This window comes from Eurytemora carolleeae, unplaced genomic scaffold (genome assembly GCF_000591075.1).
Source record: "Eurytemora carolleeae unplaced genomic scaffold, Eaff_2.0 scaffold1151, whole genome shotgun sequence".
Classification (NCBI taxonomy): domain Eukaryota; kingdom Metazoa; phylum Arthropoda; class Copepoda; order Calanoida; family Temoridae; genus Eurytemora; species Eurytemora carolleeae.
Genome location: NW_019397083.1, coordinates 85,155 through 108,551, shown reverse-complemented (window position 1 = coordinate 108,551; position 23,397 = coordinate 85,155). Strand labels below are relative to the sequence as shown.

General features: G+C 33.1%; 1 protein-coding gene across 1 annotated transcript; it reads right to left on the bottom strand.

The window, feature by feature from the left end:
* Positions 1 to 7,050: 7,050 nt before the first annotated feature.
* LOC111711713 (uncharacterized) lies at positions 7,051 to 12,400 on the bottom strand. Its single transcript, XM_023486133.1, has 6 exons — positions 12,080 to 12,400; positions 11,310 to 11,660; positions 10,771 to 10,990; positions 9,312 to 9,369; positions 8,948 to 9,072; positions 7,051 to 8,569 (listed from the first exon to the last, which is right to left on the bottom strand). Exons 1-6 carry the CDS (start codon positions 12,135 to 12,137, stop codon positions 8,527 to 8,529), a joined length of 855 nt encoding a protein of 284 aa, XP_023341901.1. The 5' UTR covers positions 12,138 to 12,400; the 3' UTR covers positions 7,051 to 8,526.
* Between the last annotated feature and the right edge of the window lie 10,997 nt (positions 12,401 to 23,397).

The window sequence follows — 23,397 nt, the reverse complement described above, 5'->3', positions numbered from 1 at the left end:
AAATTTTTTCCCCCCCCCCCCCCTACAGAATCCTTATATCCGCCCCTGACTGCTTTAGAGTCGATACTTCAATCAAAAGTAAGGTTTGTATCCTTAATAACCATAAATAATTCCTCCTATTATGGTTCTGGGTAAATTGGAGCAAGTTTGATGAAAACGGCAAACAGCAAAGTTTCTAACTTTGCTTGCATTCAGCAGATTAGTTTACACAGAGCTACAGAGATTGTGATTAGGGGGGGGGGGCACGGTAATCAGAGGTCCTATTAAAAAGTCAGTACGCATTTACTTTGAAACTCCTTTTTATATATATCGTAATTCGTATTATTAACTTTTTTGTTTGTTTATATATTCTTATATATTCTAAATATTAAAGTATAACAGTTTTTTTAGGCTATTTAACGAATTCTTAATAAAAAATAAAAATATCACAGAAAATAAGTCGATGCTTTGTTTCTTGTTAGTTTCACGTGGGGCGGTGCTTATTCATAAATAGCCCTATAGCTATAATAATAGGTTTAGGTAACACCCCCCCCCCCCCTCCCTTCCCAATCTACATCTTGAAAACTTCAGACTTTAAAAAAATGTGGATTAAATGTTCAAATTTTTATTTACCTCTAAATTTTTGTTCAGTTTCCAAAACGACTAAACCGATCAGGACCAATTATTTTTTGTAGTAACTCACATAACCCAAAGGAAGGTCAATGCTTAAATTTTTTTATTTATCTTTATGTTTTGAAATCAGAAATCATCCACAAAATCTTTTCTCGTTTTTATTTCTATTCAAAATATTAAGATAATAGATGACTGCCAAGAATATGTCTAGAAAGATGTGCTTGTAGCGCCCCGTACTATATTATTTTTGATTTTGCAAATACAATTGCGAAATGAAAGTGGGCGGTTTTCTATGATTTATGCAATATATGTTTTATAATTGAAATATGAAAGCCATGTTGAAAGATGAAGAAAATAAGTATATGTCTGGGTGTATGCATGAAAAAGGTAAAATCTGACAGAGATTTAATAAAGGAAATGGAGCCTGTCCGTAACCTGTCCAAAACTGGCCTTTTTGTATTTTTACACAGAGATGAGTAGTCACTTATCATTTTTCATACAACACAATTACATACAAGCTAAAGATAAATGGGGAGGTGGGGGGGGGGGAGGGGGAAGGGGGGGATCTACAACGCAGTATTTTTTCCTTTTCAATCTAATATATTTTCCTTCTCTCTATCCTAACTATACTTTCCTATAGGCTATGACTACATAATTCTATATCCTAACTATACTTTCCTATGACTGTCCATTATTTCTACTGACTATACTTTCCTGTGATTATCCATTCTTTATCTTGATTATCCTTCCTTTCCCTTGAATATCATTCCTTTCTATTAAATATACTTTCTTCATCCTGATTATCCTTCCTTTCCCCTGATTTTCTTCCCTTTCCCATGAATATCCTTCCTTTTAAATATCCTTTCTTTATTCTGACTATCTTTTCTTTATTCTTACTTTCCTTTCTTTCCCCTAGCTGACTAATATCTTTTCTTTCCTTTAAATTATCCTCTCTTTATTTTGACTATCTTTTCTTTATTCTTACTTTCCTTTCTTTCCCCCGACTATTTTTTCTTTCTTTTAAATATCTTTTCTTTATCCAGACTATCCTTTCTTTCCTCTGACTATCTTTTCTCCCCCTGACTATCATTCTTTCCACATAATTATCCTTTCTTTCTCCTAACTATCCTTCCTTTCCCTTGACTATCCTTCCTTTCCCCTGGCTATCCTTCCTTTCCCCTGACTATTCTGACTATCCTTTCTTTCCCTTGACTATCCTTTCTTTTTCTGCCTATCCTTTCTTTCTCCTGACTATCTTTTCTTTTCCCAGACAATCCGTCATTTACCCTGACTATCCTTCCTTTCTCTGACTATCCTTTTATCCCCTGACTATCCTTTCTTTCCCTGACTATCCTTTCTTTCCCCTGATTATCTTTTCTTTCCTTGACTATCCTTTCTTTCCCTGACTATCATTTCTTTACATCATTCCTTTCCTATTACGATCTTTCCTTTCCTGACTACACTTCTTTTCCCCAGACTATCTTTCTTTTCCCCTGACTATCCTTTCTTTCCCTGACTATCCTTTCTTTCCCCTGATTATCATTTCTTTCTCTACTTATCCTTTCTTTCTCTGATCATTCTTTCTTTCCCTGACTATTCTTTCTTTCCTAAACGATCCTTTCTTTCTCCTGGCTATACTTTCTTTCCCTTGAATATTCTTCCTTTCCCATGACTATCCTCCCTTTTTTCTTCTGACTATCCTTCCTTTCCCCTGACTATCCTTTCTTTCCCTGACAATCCCTTCTTTCCCTTGATTATCTTTTCTTTCTCTACCTATCCTTTCTTTCTCTGACTATTCTTTCTTTCCCTGACTATCCTTTCTTTCCTAAACGATCCTTTCTTTCTCCTGGCTATACTTTCTTTCCCTTGAATATTCTTCCTATCCCATGACTATCCTCCCTTTTTCTTAAATTTCTCTTCTTCTTTTACCCAGACTATCGTTCTTTTTCCCTGACTATCCTTACCTTTCTCTGACTATCCTTCCTTTCCCCTGACTATCCTCTCCTTCCCTGACTATCTTTTCTTTCCCCTGATTATTTTTTCTTTCCCTACCTATCCTTTCTTTCTTTCCTTGACTATCCTTTCTTTCCTTAACGATCCTTTCTTTCTCCTGGCTATTCTTTCTTTCCCTTGAATATTCTTCCTTTCCCATGACTATCCTCCTTTTCTCTTAAATTTACTTTCTTCTTTTACCCAGACTATTGTTCTTTTTCCCTGACTATCCTTACTTTTCTCTGACTATCCTTACTTTCCCCTGACTATCTTTTTTTTCTCTTGGCTATCCTTTCTTTCCCTTTAATATTCTTCCTCTCCCATGACTATCCTCCCTTTCTCTTAAATATCCTTTCTTTATCCTGGCTATCATTTCTCTATCCTAATTTTCCTTTCTTTCCCCAGACTATCCTTCCTTTCCCCTGACTATATACTTCCTTTCCCCTGACAATCCTTATTTACCCCTGACTATGCTTACTTTCCACTGACTATCCTTACTTCCCCCTGACTATCCTTCCTGTCTTTTTTCCTGGCTATTCTTTCTTTCCCTTGGATATACTTCCTTTCCCATGACTTTCCTCTCTTTCGCTTAAATATCCTTTATCAATACTGACTATCGCTAGTTTATCCTTATTTTCCTTGTTTCCCCCTGCATTTACTTTCTTTATTCCCGCTTCCTATACTTCTTTATCCTGGCTATCGTTTCTTTATCCTTACTCTCCTTTCTTTCCCCTGCATATACTTTCTTTATCCTTTCTTTCACCAGATTATCCTTCCTTTCTCCTGACTATCCTTTCTTTCCCCTGACTATCCTTTCTTTCCTTGACTATCCTTTATTTCCCCTATCTATCCTTCCTTTCCCATGCCTAACTTTTCTTATCCCGACTATAATTTCTTTTCCTGAATATCCTTTCATTGACTATCCTTTCTTTATCCCCGACTATCCTTTCTTTCTCCAGCCTATTCTTCTGTTACACTTCTTCCTATTCTTCTCATTCCAAACCTATGTTTTCTATTTATGTACATCATTACCAGTTTTTGTTGCATGCTATCAAGGATCTCTAGAAACCTTGAATTAGAACAAATTAACCCTGAAACGAATCTCTGTTCTAGCATTTTTCTTTTTCCATGTGACCATTTTCCGGGAGGCAGCCATTTATATAAATAATCTGGAACAGGTTAGAAGCCGAGATCCGGGCATTCTAAAGTCTGTATTAAATAAAATAAGAATGAATTCGTCCACTCAATTAAAAACAGGAGTTCTCACAAATGTTCAGGCACAAAAGAGTTTTTATAAAACTATTTCGTAATAAAAGGGACTGTAAGCGTAATTTAAATGGAAGGTGACTTGAAATTACGCGTAAAGTCTCATTAAATCAACAGAATTTTTGTATTATAAATAATATGAATCCCATTTAGTAGATTAAGAGACAATTAGCGTATTATATCGTTTCAAAATCCACGATGACCAGAATAATCCGAAATCATCAAAATAACAAATCAACTGTTGCTCGGGAACCAACTTTTTTTTCTCGTGGATTTTTAAATATTTGGACTTTCCAATTGATTATACAAAGTGTTGATTAATAACTTTAAAAAATCTTAAACTTTGAAATTGAAGAGAAATTATTGAAAATCCACGATATTTACTAGGAACCAGGGTTTTTTTTGGCAAAACGCGATAATTAGGTTTATGTTGTACATAGAACCTTGGATAAACCTTGAGGTTTCATGTTGTACATAGAACCTTGGATAAACCTTGAAGTTTCATGTTGTACATAGAACCTTGGATAAACCTTGAGGTTTTTATGTTGTACGAGGAACCGTGGATTTAACCTCGAGGTTCTTGATGTACGAGGAATTCCCGGATTTAACCTCGAGGTCTTATGATGTACGGCGAACCCAGGATTTAACCTCGAGGTTATTGGTGCACAATGAACCCCGGATTTAACCCCGAGGTTTCATGTTGTGCGAGGAGCCCTAGATTTAACTTTCAGGTTTCATTTTGTACGAGGAACCCTAGATTTAACTTTCAGGTTTCATGTTGTGCGAGGAACCCTAGATTTAACTTTTAGGTTTCATTTTGTACGAGTAACCCTGGATTTAACTTTCAGGTTTCATGTTGTACGAGGAACCCTGGATTTAACTTTCAGGTTTAATTTTGTACGAGGAACCCTGGATTTAACTTTCAGGTTTCATTTTGTACGAGGAACCCTGGATTTAACCTCGAGGTTTCATGTTGTTTAAGGAACCCTGGATTTAACTTTCAGGTTTCATTCTGTACGAGGAACCCTAGATTAAACCTCCAGGTTTCATTTTGTACGAGAAACCCTGGATTTAACTTTCAGGTTTCATTTTGTACGAGGAACCCCAGATTTAACCTCCAGGTTTCATTTTGTACGAGGAACCCTAGATTTAACCTCCAGGTTTCATTTTGTACGTGGCACCCTGGATTTAACTTTCAGGTTTCATTTTGTGCGAGGAACCCTAGAAATAACTTTCAGGTTTCACAGTTCCATCCTTTTCTCCCCTTCATGTTTATTCAAAACTAATTTAAAAATTCTTAACATTTCAATCTTTTCTTTTATTTTCATTCCTTTTTTATTGAAGCATTGCCTCTACAAATGTTTTTCCTATTTTTGCATAAATAAAATCTCCAAATTGAAATTAAAGATTAAACATACAAAACAAGGCGAATAGCTCGGAACAATCCTTGGAACAGAAAATAGTTTCAACTGTGAAGGATTAATTATGATTATATTTTTTGGGATTAAAATATTCAAAAGTGTTACAAACCCGCACCTGCTTATACATGCCGTATGCAACGTTTTAAAGCTTTTGCAGATTTTTCTGATTTCAGGTATTTTCAAGAAAATTTGGCCCAAACCCAGTGACCATGCACCGGCCATTTTGGTTAATTCTATTTATTCATATTTACCTTAAATACGGTAGTAGGTGATTATATAAATATAATGAAGTGACTTTCTTTTAAACAGCATGGATATTGTATACACACAAAAGTATGGAAACAAAGAAAAGTTGTCAATTTAAAAAGCTTTGCGACAATTATAACTTAAATTAAAAAGTCGTCTTTACCGTAGAAAAAAAAAAAAAAAAAATTAAAAGCAAACATATCACAAATAAAGTCTAAAGGAACTGAGTTTTTGTCACAAACTCTGATCTTTTATTCGCTATTTCTTTGAAACCCGATGTCGAAGATATTAGATATTTGAAGCTATTCGTATTCTGTTAGATAAAATGAATAGCATAAGATTTACACCTAAAAGTTTCAAAGATATAGAGATTAGAAAAATTGACTTAGTGGTGTAGAATCAATTTCCTTAATCTCAAATTGGCCCCAAATAAGTTTCAAATCAATTCCAACTCGAAGTCCCAAGTCATACCCAAATTGCTCCCAAATAACTCCCAAATGACTCCAAATAATTATTCCCAAAAATTAGTTCCAAATTGGTCCCAAATCAGTCTCAAATTATTACAATAAAATATAATTTCCTGATTCTAAAAAGTGTTCTCTAAACTGCGAATGAATATTTTCATATCATATTACAAGATTTTTAGACTTTCGAGTGGTTTTATAAAATAGATTAAAACTTTAAATTTAAAACGGAAATAGAAATTAAATAATAAAATGCATCCCCCTGCTTCAAACTTAGAAACAGTTCTCTAAAAGTATCTGGAAGCAAGAAAGTTTAATAACATCGGGGGATTTGGAAACCGACAGATGCGGAAACCGATCTCCAACCTAAACACTGTGTTGTTTGTTCTGATTGTAAAATATTTAGCGGTATCTGCACTTTGCAGGGCATGAGAAAATTAAACAACGTCAATAAAATATTTTAAGAGGAGTAACCTTTTTTCTTAAAATGGGAATGCTCGATTCACAGTGGTACCATTTCACATTGAACACACTAAAAGGATATGGTTAATGTAGCGTACTATCCCGAATTGCCTTATTTAGTCTGAATATATACTGTACAATTTACTCTCTAGATGGTCCCAAGATCAGTCCGGTACTTCAAATAAACCTAAGTTTACAATGATTTACACCTTTATCTACGCAACAGTGAGGTAGATATTAACGTTATTTTATCTTAAAAGTATTAAATTCTGTTAATTTTCATCTTTGGATCATCTACAGAAATCCGCAAAGTACTTCTAAAGAAACTGTAATTCAACATTAATAATATCATTTTTGCATTAGACGATGATTTAAAGGATATCAGTGGGAATCGTGTAATGATTGATGGGTTCAATCCACTACAATCTAGATGTAAATCCTAGGGATTTCGAGATAAATCATTTGCTCCCATGGTTAGGGTGTGCACAAATATTTCAATCTGAATTCTCGTACACTAATTGTTCTTTTAAATCCCTTTACAAGCTCTTTCTGTAGATATCTCTCAGAGTATAAATGAATAGGATTTATCAGCTTCATAGTTTTATTTTTTAAGCGGAGGATTAGCCCTAGGTCTGTACTGTTCAAAGATCCTGGTGCACTAATCTCAATCTCCAGGTTCTATATACTGCCACGACCCAGAGAAAGGGGTGAAGAGTTTGGTAGGAGTAACCATGCATCAAATTCTTAAAATACTACAATTGATCATGTCGCCTTTTCTCTGAATATATCAAGGTTCACATGGACATGCCACATGGAATATTTGTTTTCCTTTAAAGCTGTAATAAACTGCACTGATAACAACCTGATTACCGGATAACGCCACAAAGAAATTGAGCCTGCGCCACAAACTCAAATTTTTGAATCCCTACATCTGTGCAACCTGATACACTTGTAAATCTTTGATATGTAAAGCTTAGGTTATTTGATCAATATTCTTAATTGTTTGAAATATCAAAGATCTACGACAATGAGTTGGAAAAAGGGATTAGAAAACCAGAGTTTGTGACAAAGACTTTATTCCTTTGTTTGGAACCTGCCATGGTTTAATGGTGGTTTAATGCTGGCCTGAAGTACACAATTTCGTTTTCAAATGAGTTTTGTTTTTGAATACTAATAAAAGCAAGAGAATCTATGAGGCAGTTTTGTTATTGTTAATAAAACAATGTGTTCTAGGAGTAAATGCCTGCATATGAAAGAAACAGGCTTAAAATTATGACCAGATATAGGGGCGCGAAGCGCCTTTAAAAGCTTTGTTTATACATATTATAAATTGCATATTCTCAGATTTTAACATATTGCAAGTTTAAGAAATTTTTACCAAAATGTACATTTAATTTTAACTTTACATATTATAAGTTTTCTTTTTTACAAATATTCAGTTTTGAGAGTCAAATGCACTTGCTGTAGCATAATGTGCTTGCTTTACTTGCTGTATTTGCTGCTAGTGCTGTACTTCCTGTACTTGATGTAGTTCCTGTAGGTTTAGTTCCTGTACTTGCTGTTGTTCCGTACTTGATGTAGTTCCTTTACTTGATGTAGTTCCTGTACTTGATATAATTCCTGTACTTGATGCAGTTCCTGTGGTTGCTGTAGTTCCTTTGCTTGATATAGTTCCTATAGTTTTAGTTCCTGTACTTTGTGTACTTCTTGTACTTGATGTAGTTCCTATCCTTGCTATAGTTCCTTTACTTGGTGTAGTTCCTGTGCTTTCTGAAGTTCCTTTACTTGATGTAGTTCCTGTACTTGATGTAGTTCCTGTACTTGATGTAGTTCCCGTGCTTGATACAGTTCCTGTACTTGGTATAGTTCCTATACTTGATGTAGTTTCTGCACTTGATGTAGTTGCTGAAGGTGTAGTACCTGTACTTGATTTAGTTACTCTCCTTGGCGTAGTTCCTGTACTTGATGTAATTGCTGTACTCGATGTAGTTGCTAAACTTGAAGTAGTTGCTGTAGGTTTAGTTGCTGTACTTGCTGTACTTTCTGTACTTTCTGTACTCTTCTTATTGTTCAGATCTATTATTCCATCTCACCTCTCTTTGCCGCCTGAATAAAATCAGATTTGAAAATAATATTTTACAAAATTTGAAAGTTACAGAGCTGTTGACAACTAGTTTAGTATTCTAATTTCAGCTGGTTTGTTTTTGTTGTTTTGGCATAGTATTAATTATTAAATGCAAAAATTGAATGGGTAAAATTTAACTATTTTGCCAAATATTTAATTTCGGGATAAGAACTTAACATCTATCCATCTAACTATCTATCTATCTATCTGTCTTTCTATATCTCTATCTATCTATCAATCTTTCTATCTATCTATCTATCTATCTATCTATCTATCTATCTATCTATCTATCTATCTATCTATCTATCTACTATCTATCTATCTATCTATCTATCTATCTATCTATCTATCTATTGTACCTGGAGCTGAACCATATCTGAATGGTCTCTATGTCGAGGTGACACTGGAGTTCTAATCTTCTCTTCATCCTTGAACCTGGATATTTGGACTCATTGTAAACCATCTCTAGGAAACTCCGGGTTACCTAGATATATACTATACAGAAAATAGATAGTTTTAGATGTATAGACTGGAGTAGATAGATACATAAAGGCAGGGGCGTTTATAGAAAAGGGAGGTTGAAGGGTTTAATCAGTTTAAAAAACTTTTCAGGACTCTAAAATAAACATATTGAAAGATAGACCATAAAAGAATAATCTATAAGATTTAATGAGACGGAGAAGAAATTGAACTATAATTATAAAAGAATTTTTAAAGAATTACCTTATCTACTTTAAGTTTACGCAATCTTTTTCTCCTTTGCCCTTCCATACTCACAAATCTAAAAAAATATTTTTAATTTCATCATAAAATGTGAAAAAGGCAAAAACTTCGATGAGTCTTACTAAATGTTTTATAGCACTATAGGGAGTCAAAAATATATAAAATGATCTAATTATTTTAAACTTTTAACACTTATATAACGTACATTGCAAAGTCTAAAATTAAGTTTATTCAGTTAAATGTACAAAATGGAGAAGCTAGACAAAAGATAAGAGTTTTATAGTTCAACTCAAGTGCACTGCGATTTAATGGTCTCACGCTCTCAAGCAAAAATCGTTGAGAATTTTGCCAATTACTTCTAAAAAACCAAATCTAACAAAAAGTGCTTTACAGTGCTAAAATGTACATGTAAAGGGCTACAGAAAAGCATAAGTGAGTTAGAGCGGTAAAATCAAAGCTTAGGGCGTTGCGACACTTCAAAGTCAGCCCTGTCTTAAAAATTGATGAGACTGTTTATAAGGAGGCTGAATCTATGTGAGTGTACACCTAGACAAATCAAATTATTATTGGTTGATTGATTGACTGTTTTTGATTGATTGATTATCCTACTTGTCCTAGGACGGACTGAAAATTCAATTGATGTAATTTGATCAAACAATTAAAAATAGAGATAAATGCGCAATTTTTCAGATTTATCAAAGATTTTTCTGAAAGGACTGAAGAGTAAGCAATCAGGTTATTTAATTAAAAAAGCAGATCTAATTTTCTAATCCTAAAAGTTGCAAAAATCTAAGAATTACACAAGCAAGAGCTTAAAGCAAGCAATAGCAAGCAATTAGTTCCTTAAATAATAATGATTTTAACATAAAAAAGAGTTTTTTATGTCCAATTTTTAAAAGGTTTAAATACCCCTCCTGAAAAAAGCCGCCCCCCCTTCCCCCGATTTTCGCAAAAGTTCGTTATTTAGTTCAACCCCCACCATCACTTTATACCCATACATCTAAACAGTTTGTTTTTAACCTTTTTGACAAAAACAATCTCAAGGAATAATAATTGGCTTAAAACATTTTTTTTTGTGAATATTTGCAAATTATCTTTTTTCCATCTCATAATCTGAGTTAGTTTCCCTTATGTTCATTTGACAGCTCAAATTTTTATTTTGAATAATCTTTTTTGTTTCTTTGTTTTCTTGTAATTTTTAACAAAAAAAAATTAAAATTTTTTTACCGATTTTGATGGTTATTATATCGTTAGAACTGCAACGAGGGTCAACCCAGACCGAAATATATTTTCAATGAATGTGGAATTAACATCTACTTTTTTACTCTACAGAGGTTTGGTCCATCACCATCATCGAATTTTAAATTTACCTGAACCCTGATGGATCCTATAAACTCCTTATAAAGTAAATACTTGAGGTTTGGTCAGAATTGCAACATACATAAATTCTTAGTCTTACCTTTTAATCACAGTTCCTGGTTCTGAGTTATATCTAGCACTCTTTCCAGGGGTTTCATAAGAGTAGTTTTCTCTAGGTACCTCAGTAGTCCGCACTAACTCACATCCAGTAGATACAGGGGTATAGGAGAACTCATGTGGTTGAATCAGGACCGGAGTAGGGTTGAGAATTGTGGGAGCAGACGGAGAAAATAACTCAGAAGAATCAGAACCAAGAGAACCTGAAAAGATTACATAAATTACTTAGTTTTAACCGATTTAAGAATTCATTACAATTCATAACTAAGGAATTTTTTTATTTAAAACAAAGTATTTTTCAAACTTCTTTATAAGAATTGTAAACCTTTATCTTTTATCAAGGTTTTAAAGTGTTTAATTTTGATATTTCATATATGCTTTCCTGCAATAGAAATGCGCAAGTCACCTTTTCACGTTTTCGGGCATTGTCATGTTTGCATGGAGGGAAACTTAAGATTACGCGTACAGTCCCTTTAAATTCACCTAAAGTTATTATAAATGATTATATTTTAAAGATTTAACCTGATTTTATTCTGTTTCTAAATGCTGTTTGGTAGATGGGAGAGCTGAGAGTTTTTAATTCTTTCGAAGGATTTAAAAACTGAGATAAATTTGAGATTTTTGAGAGATTTGAAGAAGAAGAGTTCAAACAAGGACTAGGCATTTTAGAAACATTTGAGATTTTTGAAATTTCAGACAGAGGAGTGGCGTCTGAGTACAGATGGTTCTGGAAGGTTGAGATGGAAGAGTCGGAGAGATTTGATATAGGCGAAAAGGTTGATGAGGGATGGTTGGATAATGTTCCATAACAGGACGGAAAATTTATTATTATAGCTGACTCAAGATAACCTCCTGTTGGCCTCGCAGCAGTGCCTATATTGAATAATATAAAGTAGTAATCTAGTTTACATCCATCTTCCAACATGTTTTGTTTGATATCTTGATTTATCTATATATAAAGTAGTAATCTAGTTTACATCCATCTTCCAACATGTTTTGTTTGATATCTTGATTTATCTATATATAAAGTAGTAATCTAGTGGTAATCTCTGTTTCTTTGTTTGACTTTACCGATTTGGCTCAAATTTTGATTGGGGAACTTTGTGTGTCGAATTTTATGGGGAAAAATAGCTAAAATCGCAATTTAAGACCAAGCGTGGGTAAACGTTGGGAGTTACTATGAGTAACATGGGCAACGCTGGGTTCCCAAGCTAGTATATATTAAGAGTAATAAAATTTATAATGCTTAGAATTATTTGAAAGATTTTTGTCCCATTCTTATAAAAACTTACGTTTGTATTTTGCTAGAGACAAATTTCCGAGATGGTTGGGTATATATTCGTAAGACATGTTGTCTTATACTGAAGAACTGTTTTATCTCAAATATATGATTTCGTCTACATATACAACTCCTCCCTGTACTAGCTAGACATGGGCCCTGGAAAAATTGACTTTTTCTAATTATTAAGAAAAGACAAGCCCTCCCAGCAAGTTTAAGATACATAAAATTTCTATCATAATCTTGGAAATGTGAGATAAAACTTTTAACTCTGATATTCCCGGGCCCAAAACTTTAGTAAATATTTGCTTCATATTAGACTTGTATCAGACATAGGAACTCAGACTTGAAATTTTTAAATTAATGAATAGATTTGTATCTTGAACACACTGAACAGAAATTAAATCCAAGACGAAGCTTGAACAAACTTAGAATTTTTGGTTAAAATAAATTTTCTTGTTTGCTCTAAATTTGTTCATGGAATATCAAGGAAAGAACAAAAATTAAAGAGTCTGTTTATGAAGTTTTGTCTAACGTTTAACTACCAATTTGAGACAATGATACTCCGGTTTCGCGGATTTCAAATTGTAAAGGAATTTTTACCACAGTCTCAGATATTCTAATATCATTATCTTTGAGACCTAATGTCACAGACCTTAGACATTTCAAACTTGTATTTTTTTGTTGGTTTGATCGTATAGCCCAAAAAATGTCGAGGTGGCATACCCTTTGAACGGATCGGGAACGTATTTTTAATAAAAGAAATCCGCGAAATATTTTTGCGTTTTAACTTTTTTCAAAAGTACACTTACGTATTTAAATCAACTACAAAATGCTTTTACTTGATAACGCAATTAGTGCTAATGATAATTTGTTTCGGTTGAAATCATAATAACAGTCCCTTGAAGTGTACATACAATGAACAACTTTAATGTAAGAGATAACGAGTTAAACTATGTTTTATAATTTTTCAGAGCTGGAAACTTTGGAATGGTGGATATCAAGATCAATGCTTGATCCTATTTTTTTCTTAATCTTGTACTTGTATCCTGAAAAGTGTATAAATTCAACCAATCAGAGTTGTATATCAGAAGCCGGGAAATTTGAAATTTTGCCCGTTATTTAAAATTAACATTTAGAAACGGGAGTAGGGTTTCCACGAAACAGTCAGTTCTCTTGTGCAAAAGTGGTTTTGCACGAAATTCCGCATCATTTTCGTATCAATACCAAACAAATTTTGCATGGAATTGCGTATTTATTCGAAATAAATAAATTTTTCTTGCACGAAATTTTTCATTAATACGAAATTTAAGAATTTGTTCATGATATTTGCATGAATACAGGTCGTTTTTGCAATATCATAATAAGTGGCAGATCTGATAGTGAAAATATCTAAAAATACTTAATAAACCCCCTTTCCCTCTCCCAGGAATTCATGAATTGCTAAATTGCAAAACAGGGTGGACTTCTTGCCACCCCCTTGTAGGGCAAGCCTTCTTAAGGGAGGGGCATGCCCCCCTTAATCCAGATTGCAAAACAGGGTATTCTTGCCTCCCCCCCTACTGGGGGGGCAAGCCTTCTTAAGGGAGGGGCATGCCTACCCCCCTAGTTGCACGCCTGACCAGACTGATGATTAGCAAATGTGAAAATGATTAATTAATTCTTGAGTAACTTAGTTACTACTTGAGATTGATTGCCGGTGTAATAGTCGGTACGTAAGCAAATCTTTGCGCAATTTTTGCACGATTTTCATGCAAAAATTTTTGACTGGAAACCTTAAATGGGAGGGACTCTCTTGGTAACTTTAATAATTTATTTTATTTAAATTTTACAATATTTTAAAATATTTGTATGATATCAGATAGAAATATTTTGAGATTTTTATATTTCTTGTTATTCATTTTTTTCTTGTTGGTTCATTCTTCAATCTTACTTCGGCTAATTTTGAAAAGAAAAAGAAAAGATTTTTTTAAATGTCCTTGTAGTTTGCCATGTTAACAAGTAAGAACTATTTTTAAAAGATCTTGTTTTTTCTGAGCCCTGTATCTTTTTGAATCGAATCTTTTTTTATCTGATCATCACCTGTTTTCTGTTTTTCTTTTTTAGATCTATGCATTGTAGACAAGGGATAAAAAAATTTAAAAAAATAAAAGGAATGTCTTGCCTCAATAATTCTTACATAGGGTGCAGTCTCAGTGGCAATTAAATAAACTGTTCTAGGGTTTCTACGTAGAGTAGAATAATTCTAGAAGAGGGGGGGGGGATAGCATATCCTACCCTTCCCTAATGTTGTCTATATTTGCTGTTGGAAAATATGATAGTGTACAGCTAATACCCGAGATTCCCTTCAATTTTTCCTTTTCCTGTTTGATTTTCTGTATTCCTCTTGTTTATTATTTCTATGCTTTGAGATCTTACCAAAGAGTTCTTGTGACATCAAGTTGTAGAGCAGCTAGGAGAGAGATAAGGAGGAAGGGTGTAGGGGAATGCTCCCTGTGTTCCTTAAATTATACTCTTTCTGGATTAAGAGGAATTTTAAGGAAACTCCTTAACTCCACCCCTTTTGCAAAATGGGGATTTGTAAGCCCTGAAGCCCCCTTGAGAGGAATCTTCCATAGTAGTTCAGTCCTCACAGCTGGTCAAGTAAAAAACGGTATTGTTGTGCATGGCTTGTACTCTCATCATGGGTTAAACTCCTTTTTTCAGCTGCATGTATTAATCTATGTACATTCCATGCCCCTCTGTAGGATACAAGGTTTGGATCTAAACACAGTGCTTCCCCAGACTGTAATTCTGGGACCGCATAAGATAGGTCCCCTCTCTTCGGAAAAAGTCAGGCACCTGGGGAGGGAACTCTCTAATTTTGAAAAACTTGTTTTTGATTTTTCTGTACTATATATCCAAAAAAAGAGGGGATTAAGAAAGAAATTAATAGTGTCTACATTGGATATTCGGATAAAGCAGTCGGATATAAAGGTATCCCATTCCAAAGTTCCCAGCTCAGAGAATTTTAGCAGAGCCTAAAACTTTGGTTTGAAGTATCCTCGTCATGGGAATTTTTGTGTTGTGTACATTTAGTCCCGATCTCTTGATCTCGATATCCATTGGTGAGACGTTTAGAGGATCAATGCATGATCTCTTCATTTTAGTTATTTTACAGAGTACTACCACTGGATATCGAAAAAAGATCTGTAGATTAACTAAAGATCAGGATCAATCATTGATTTTGATCTCCACAATACACGAGTTCCCACCTCTGATCTCCACAATACACGAGTTCCCACCTCTGATCTCCACAATACACAAGTTCCCACCTCTGATCTCCACAATACACAAGTTCCCACCTCTGGATTTCCACAATACACGAGTTCCCACCTCTGATCTCCACTTTACACAATTTCCCACCTCTGATCTCCACAATACACAAGTTCCCACCTCTGATCTCCACAATACACGAGTTCCCACCTCTGGATCTCCACAATACACGAGTTCCCACCTCTGATCTCAACTTTACACCACCTCTGATCTCAACTTTACACAAGTTCCCACCTCTGATCTCCACAATACACGAGTTCCCACCTCTGATCTCCATAATACACAAGTTCCCACCTCTGGATCTCCACAATACACGAGTTCCCACCTCTGATCTCCACAATACACTAGTTCCCACCTCTGATCTCCACAATACACTAGTTCCCACCTCTGATCTCCACAATACACGAGTTCCCACCTCTGATCTCCACAATACACGAGTTCCCACCTCTGATCTCCACAATACACGAGTTCCCACCTCTGATATCCACAATACACGAGTTCCCACCTCTGGATTATTCTCTTTGGGTGTAAGCTATCAATATGGATCGTTACCAAGTTTACTAGTATTTTATTGTTTTTGTAAAAGTAAAAAAAGATTTCCGGAATACCTCAACTTCTTATTTTTGATCAAAATAGAATTCTATGTGATGAAAATTTCAATTTTAACAGACATATTTCATATATATATATATATATATATATATACATATATAAATTTATTGGTAAAACAATGACAAACACTGTAAACAACCAAACAGCTGATAATACAAAATAATGATAATAAAGTATTAAAAAATCCTAATAATAGTAATACAAATCAAAGTAATCATGAAAATGAGATGAAGACGAAGAATAATATAAAGACAAATAAGATTTATATGCAAATTCAAAGACCATAAAAAAAATTTGAAAAGCTGAGGTTATAATAAACAGCCCTAAAAATTGCTTTAATACTTTTTTTTTGACGTTTTTAATAAGTTTTTGTGCTCTAGCTCATTCAATTTTAGATTTGGTCAAAAATCGTTTTCAAATTTGAATTCAGCATAAAATTTGCAAGATTGTAACGTGTTGTTTCGTGTTGTAACGTGCTGTAACGTGTTTTTGCGTGTTGTAACGTTTTCTTTTTTAAAATATCTTTTTGGGAGCGTATGATTTCTCCGATATGAAATTGTCGGATCAGTGTATGGACGATTATTCTAGTTAAAAAGAACGCACAATTTTAGCTAACACAGGCAAAAAACATTAAAAATAAACTATAGCATTTTGATCTTTTAAAGCCTGTTTAGTAAAATAATATTTTTGCATTTTTATAAATAAATAATATTATATTGACGCAAAAAAAGGAATCTCAAAGTGTTTAAAATTTATGATCTAAAATACATCCAGCTTTTATATCTACAGTGAATCCCTTAAAAACGAATACATCGAAAGAATTCATCAAATGTCGTATTCTTCACTTTCTGATAATGGAATGTTGCAAATATTTAGTGTTTTAATTAAATGATTATATGAAATTCTTTAAAACTGTTCCCGCATATTCATGACTATTTATATATTTTCGCAAATACTGAAATTTACGTAATATAGTATAAAACTTATTGAAAATTTGGCAAGACAACATTTGATAAATTCTTTCGATGTATTCGTTATTAAGGGTTTCACTGTATGTCAAGTCAGGTTACACAAGAAAACCTTTTCAAAAATACCCGAATTATTAGTTTATTACAAATAAAATTATACTTCAAAAATGAAGATCAGAACCAAAAATATTGTGTGATAAAATTTATTTTTTTCTTCTACGCAAAAATTATCAAGGTTTTGCGCATATTTTTTTTTATCTTTTTATGTAATTTTAATTGTCTGTTCTGTATACTATCTTATCTTCTAATTAACATTTAGGTTCGCAATAATGCCAAAAGTACAGAAATTTACGCAAAAATTTAATTAATTTCTATTATGGGATTTTGAAAAAATTTCTTTGATTGATCTTCAACATTTATAAACAATACAAAGGGGTGTTACAAAAAACCGCAAACGATGGCAAAACTCAAAAATTAACAAAAAAAATCAGATAGAAGATGGCCGGCCAAAATCCCTAAAAATGTTGAGAACAGGATCCTATAAGACTAATTGATGGAAAAATAAAAACATCTCAACCAATCTTGAAATGACATATTAAGGTTTGCATCCAAAATATTAATTAAGCTGAAGTGATGGTGATATCACAGAGAGAGTATATTCTGGTATATACAATGTTTCTAGTCGAAAACCCATCACATAAACAACTTCTTAAGCTTCATTAAACATATGGAAATCGAATGGAAATTATTCTGTTTTTACGACCTGACAGGTAATGAAGACCAATAACTTGAAAAACAAAGATTGGACTAATTTGTTGATCAATAACATGCACACATGAGCACGCATGAGTATGAAGGCTGTAAGTAGGTATTTTCTATTAAATTGTGGCATACATTTAAAAAATCTGGATTCAAGCCATAGTTTAAGTAAAGGACACAAAAAATACAGATGAAAAAGCTAAAACACGAATCAGTGCCCAGGATGATAGAGCTGCATTCTAAGGAGTTAAAATCTCCTTAGAAAAAGAGTTTTCAACTTCTTGCTGAATTACGGTCCTCCAACCACCAAAATGGCAAATGTTTGGCTTTGAGAAGTTTCAGAGTTTTCTGAAGGCCATGGCTGCCTAGAGAAAGTATTAAATGATCAGCAATAAAAAAACGTGATGATTAACCCTAAATAAAGTTATAGAGAATTTGATATTGTAGGCGCTTACTGGTTTTTATTTGATTATTACAATTATGTTCAAACAGATAGATGTGCGCAAAAGAAAATCCACGTGCCAAGAAATATAATAAATCAGGAAATATAAATACCTAGCTATTGTTCAAATGTCTCCTGTCTAGACATGACGCATTATTTAAATCAACTTATCTTACGCAAATCCAACTGCAGCCTACACCTGCAGGGATATACAATATAAATCTTAAACAAGGTAAAGTGTTGTTTAAAGGGATTCTAAACTTAAACTTACCCTCCAATCTCCATGCAAAGATGTCAATACCCGATTTACAACGGAACCCTCAAAAGCTTTGAATGATCATATATGAATTCGATATCAATGTTCTTGTTTCTTTAAACTGTTTATTTTAATTTGAGGCTTCTCTACAAAAGTGACTTGCACATTTATTGCTTTTAAGAAAGAATGGATAAAATCACAGAAATGAACACTTTTTAGTAAGAAAAACGACGTTATCTTCCACATTTTTGAGCATATAAGGGTTTCAAGAGTACCGTTGTAAATCGGGTATTTCTGTAGTAAATACTCTACTCCATAAAAGTCACTCAGACCCCATACCAATCTAGGTACAACTCAATCCCTCTAGTTGGTCTACAAGGTATAAGAGCTAATCAGTTCAACAACGCTTCACTATCAATATCAACAGGGACACGATCTGGTAAAATATCAATGTCAAACATGAACACGTTCTCATAAACTATCACTGTCAAAAACGGATACGATCTCATAAACTATCAATGTCAAACAGGGATACGATCTCATAAACTATCAATGTCAAACAGGGACAGGATCTCATAAACTATCAATGTCAAACAGGGACAGGCTCTCATAAACTATCAATGTCAAACAGGGACAGGATCTCATAAACTATCAATGTCAAACAGGGACATGATGTCATAAACTATCAATGTCAAACAGGGACATGATCTCATAAACTATCAATGTCAAACAGGGACATGATCTCATAAACTATCAATGTCAAACAGGGACAGGATCTCATAAACTATCAATGTCAAACAGGGACAGGCTCTCATAAACTATCAATGTCAAAATGGACATAATCTCATAAACTCATTTGCTAATTGAACAATTACTTCTCTCCTCATAATCAAAGTGGAGTCATTCCATCTATCTGTATTTGGGTTTATCTTTTACAAGTTAAAGTTAATCGACATAATTACCAGTCTTACCTCGAGAACCTCGATATAGTTATATACAGAGTAGTTAAGAATAATCAGGATATGGGTTTTACGTAGCTATTTTCAAACGCAGATAATTGATGATGTACAACCTAATGCAGGTTTATAAATAAAGTGTTACACGATATTCATTAGGTCACTTAAATTTACGCTTACAGTCCTCTAAATGGACTGTAAACATAGTTTTATGTGAGTTGAGCTACACAGATAAACTCATCTGTCCTACCTGAAACTTTTGAATTTCTAGTTTTGAAAATATTGAAATATTTCTAAAGAAAGCAGCGGATGCAAGCTTACTAAGTGCTGATTGGTTCAATTTCAAATTTTGATCAATAAAACGTTGTTTCAAGGAAGGGTTAGAGCAGGGTACAACACAATGTTAAGTAATCTAAGTGAACTAGTGAACTAATCTAGGTTATTCCATTCATTTAAAAGTTCCCTGCTTGATTGATGGAAAAACTAAAATCAGCTGAAGCCTGCATATATTAGGAAAACATGGAATGCACTTTTCCAAATTTTGATAAGAATATTTGCATATTAACGACTCTAGTATTGAAGACAAACAATGGATGCAAAAACATAAATATTTTTAGAAGATTTATTGAAACAGAATATTTAGGGGAAAAAATTATTTTTTCCCCATTTTTTTTTGTTAAACAAAATTTTTTTTAAGAGAATATTTCGTAACTTGAAACATTCAAATACGTTATATATTTATTAGGCTTACAGAGCTTTGTGGAGAGGAGGAAATTCCCTTACCCCCTGATTTTTTCTTTAGTTTCTCTTGGTAGCATTTACGCCAGAACACTGAAACAGCAAAGGGGGGCTGCCCTCTCTATTTCTTCCTGGGAGAATATTTTCTAAAACTTATTATTGACTAATTAAAGGGCGGCGCTACAAGCTAGAAGCTATAACTAACGAGGTTATAGTGTATAGAGTGATGATGTACGCTAATTTTTTACTAATTTAAAGACCATTTCTAAAATAATATTTAGCTTACAACTTGTTTTCGAACATTCCTGGAAAATATGAAAATGTCGTCTTCATTCCCAAAAATCCTCGAAACAGGAATACATGTTTTTATAAGTAACTCTCAGATCATAACAATTAAAACATATTATGAAAAATTAACTATATACAAATGTGGCGAAAGATAATCGATGACTATAGGTTGTCATATCTGAATGATTTGTTTGAAATTAAATTGATTTTTTTACGGTCTAAGTCGTATGTTGCAATTTTCTCAATTTGTATGTACGCCATGTTATTCGGTATGCGACGTCTTTAACCATTTTCTCCTTATAGACGCAACAGATAGAAGTAAGATTAGTAGCGATCAAAAGCGCTTTTTTTATCGCATTAAGCCTATACCCCCTTTCACTTTTCGTTAACACTCCCTTTAAGAAAGTTTTCTATGAAAATATGCAATGACCCAGAACAAAAAGTTTTATCAAAATTAAATTTCTTCAGCTTTATGGGACATTTTCAAAAAAATGCAACAAAAATATTTCTGACACCCCAAAGCTATAGTACGTCAATATAATTCACCAAAACCATACTGCAGTCCTCTAATTATCAAACAGGGAAATTTTCATCTTTCTAAACATCCCATGGGAAAAGATTTTAGAGGTTCTTTCCCCCTAATTTTTTTTCCAAATAAATAAAGTATATCTTTTATCTTTTTCTAAACTTTATATATGTTTCAGTTTTCAAAGTTTTGTGGTGTTCTCAGAAGTGTTTATTTTGCTCCGGGGTCTGCAGAGGAAATTTTATTCTATTGTTAAAAAAAAAAAGTTGTTTTGTGATATTTCGACTCTGTTTTGTAACATCTCATTCTATTTCCTATTTATCCCACCAGCTGCCACCACATGCAAACAAAATGGCGAAAGTAAGATGAAATCTGTCAAATTTTTCATTTTAATCTCTGCAGCACACTGCAATTACGGCAATAAATTATGGTTGAAGGGAGGAGAGTTTTACAGAGATTTATGTTTTATTTCTTGAGCCACTTCAATAAAGTTTTTAGAGTTTCAAATTAAAAAAGAAGAAGCATGACAAAAATGTTGACATAGGATGGAACATGTTTATTTTACAAATCAATTGGTGCATTATATGTTCTGTCCGGTTTGGCGTTAAAAACCGCCCGGGGTAAGATTTCACCCAAGTAGTTTAGATACCTTTTAAAATAAGTTCGACACTTTCCTCACAATACAAATTATGAATGCATTTATAAACACCTGTTAAACGTAAAAATATTGTTGAATGTGTTTTGGTTTCTATTCCTTACATATTAAAAAAATTATGTAAAAATCATTTGAAATGTAAAAGAATTTACTAACATATTTTGAAATTAGAATCAGCGCTGATAGAGATTTTTGATAACATTTACATTTCATAGCTGTTTTGTATAGTTAATAACCCTACAGGTGTTTTGTATAGTTTATATACCCTACAGGTGTTTAGTATAGTTAAAACAATACAGGTGTTTTGTATAGTTAATAACCCTACAGGTGTTTAATATAGTTAATATACCCTACAGATGTTTAGTATAGTTAATATACCCTACGGGTGTTTAGTATAGTTAATAATCCTACAGGTGTTTAGTATAGTTAATATACCCTACAGATGTTTATTATAGTTAATATACCCTACAGGTGTTTAGTATAGTTAATATACCCTACAGGTGTTTAGTATAGTTAACAACCCTACAGGTGTTTAGTATCAAAAACGACTATACTTTCGTTACCGAAACAACGAACTTTTTCAAAAACGATCGGTTTTAAAAACGACTGTTTCGTTTTTCGCTTTTTCTTCGTTGTTTTTAAAACAAAACGTTCGTTTTTTCAAAAAAGTAAAAACGATCCTTCCACACATATAACAAATAAAAGGAAAAAAGAATTCAATTGCAATGTTTCTTGGATACCACTGTCCAGGGTCCGATCATATGTTTAATATTTTCAATAGTTGCCACCATTTTTTTTAAGCCGGGGTAACAATAAAAAAAAATTATCTAGTTTTTCCTTGCAAAATCAAATTTCGATAATTTGATTTTTTTATTCGGGCCCATACTTCTAGCAATCTATTCGGGCCCATACTTCTAGCAATCTATTTTTTCTTCAAAAAGTGCATCAAAGTTGAAAATTTATTTTGAGAAACTAATATTTTGTTTTAAACAAGTTTAAGCTTTCTAAAGTATTCCTGTAAATATCCATAGAGGAAAAAACTTTTCAGAAGAAAGAACTTGTTTCGGAAAATTAATGTTCTCTTGCAAAAAAAAAGTTTGCCACAAATTTACGTATTAGCCAAATATCTCTTATAGAAAATGAGGTAAATCTATAAAAAAAAATCTAAAATATCAAAAAGTCCAAATACTGTTGTTTTACATAATTAACCTTAGTCCAAAATAACCTATTTTTTAGATAAAACGGCAACACAAATCCAGGTGCGTGATGAAGTGTTAGAGAGGGGGGGGGGGCTTGCATACTGTGCCCCCCCCCAGTGTGTCACCTAGAAAATAAATACATTCATAAATGTACTTTTCTCCTGGAAACTTTCATTCAAGTATTATAAAGAAGAAAATTCAAATATATAAAATTTAAAATGAATTAATATTTTTCAGGAAAAAGTTAATCTGAGAAAACCTAATTTTCTGAATCCAGCGTATATTAAGACACCGACAACTCTGGAAATTCTATTAAAACTTTTTATTGTTATGTTTGAAAAGTTTTATTGAGGGGTTCAACCTCTTCCTTTACAAAACATCCTAATCTTGGTGACCCCTTCAAGTTTTAAACACTTTTTTGCGTCATTGATACGTCCTTCTCAAGTAAAAAAGTTGTATCTTGTAATTGAAAAACAACAGGATTTATTAACTACTCTACGGAATAATTTAACTACTTAATTAATAAGCATTAACTTAATCAGTGTCAAAATATGCTCATCTTCTTAAAATTGTTTCTTTTCGTAAAGTATAAAAATTAGTAATTACGATTTTTTAAT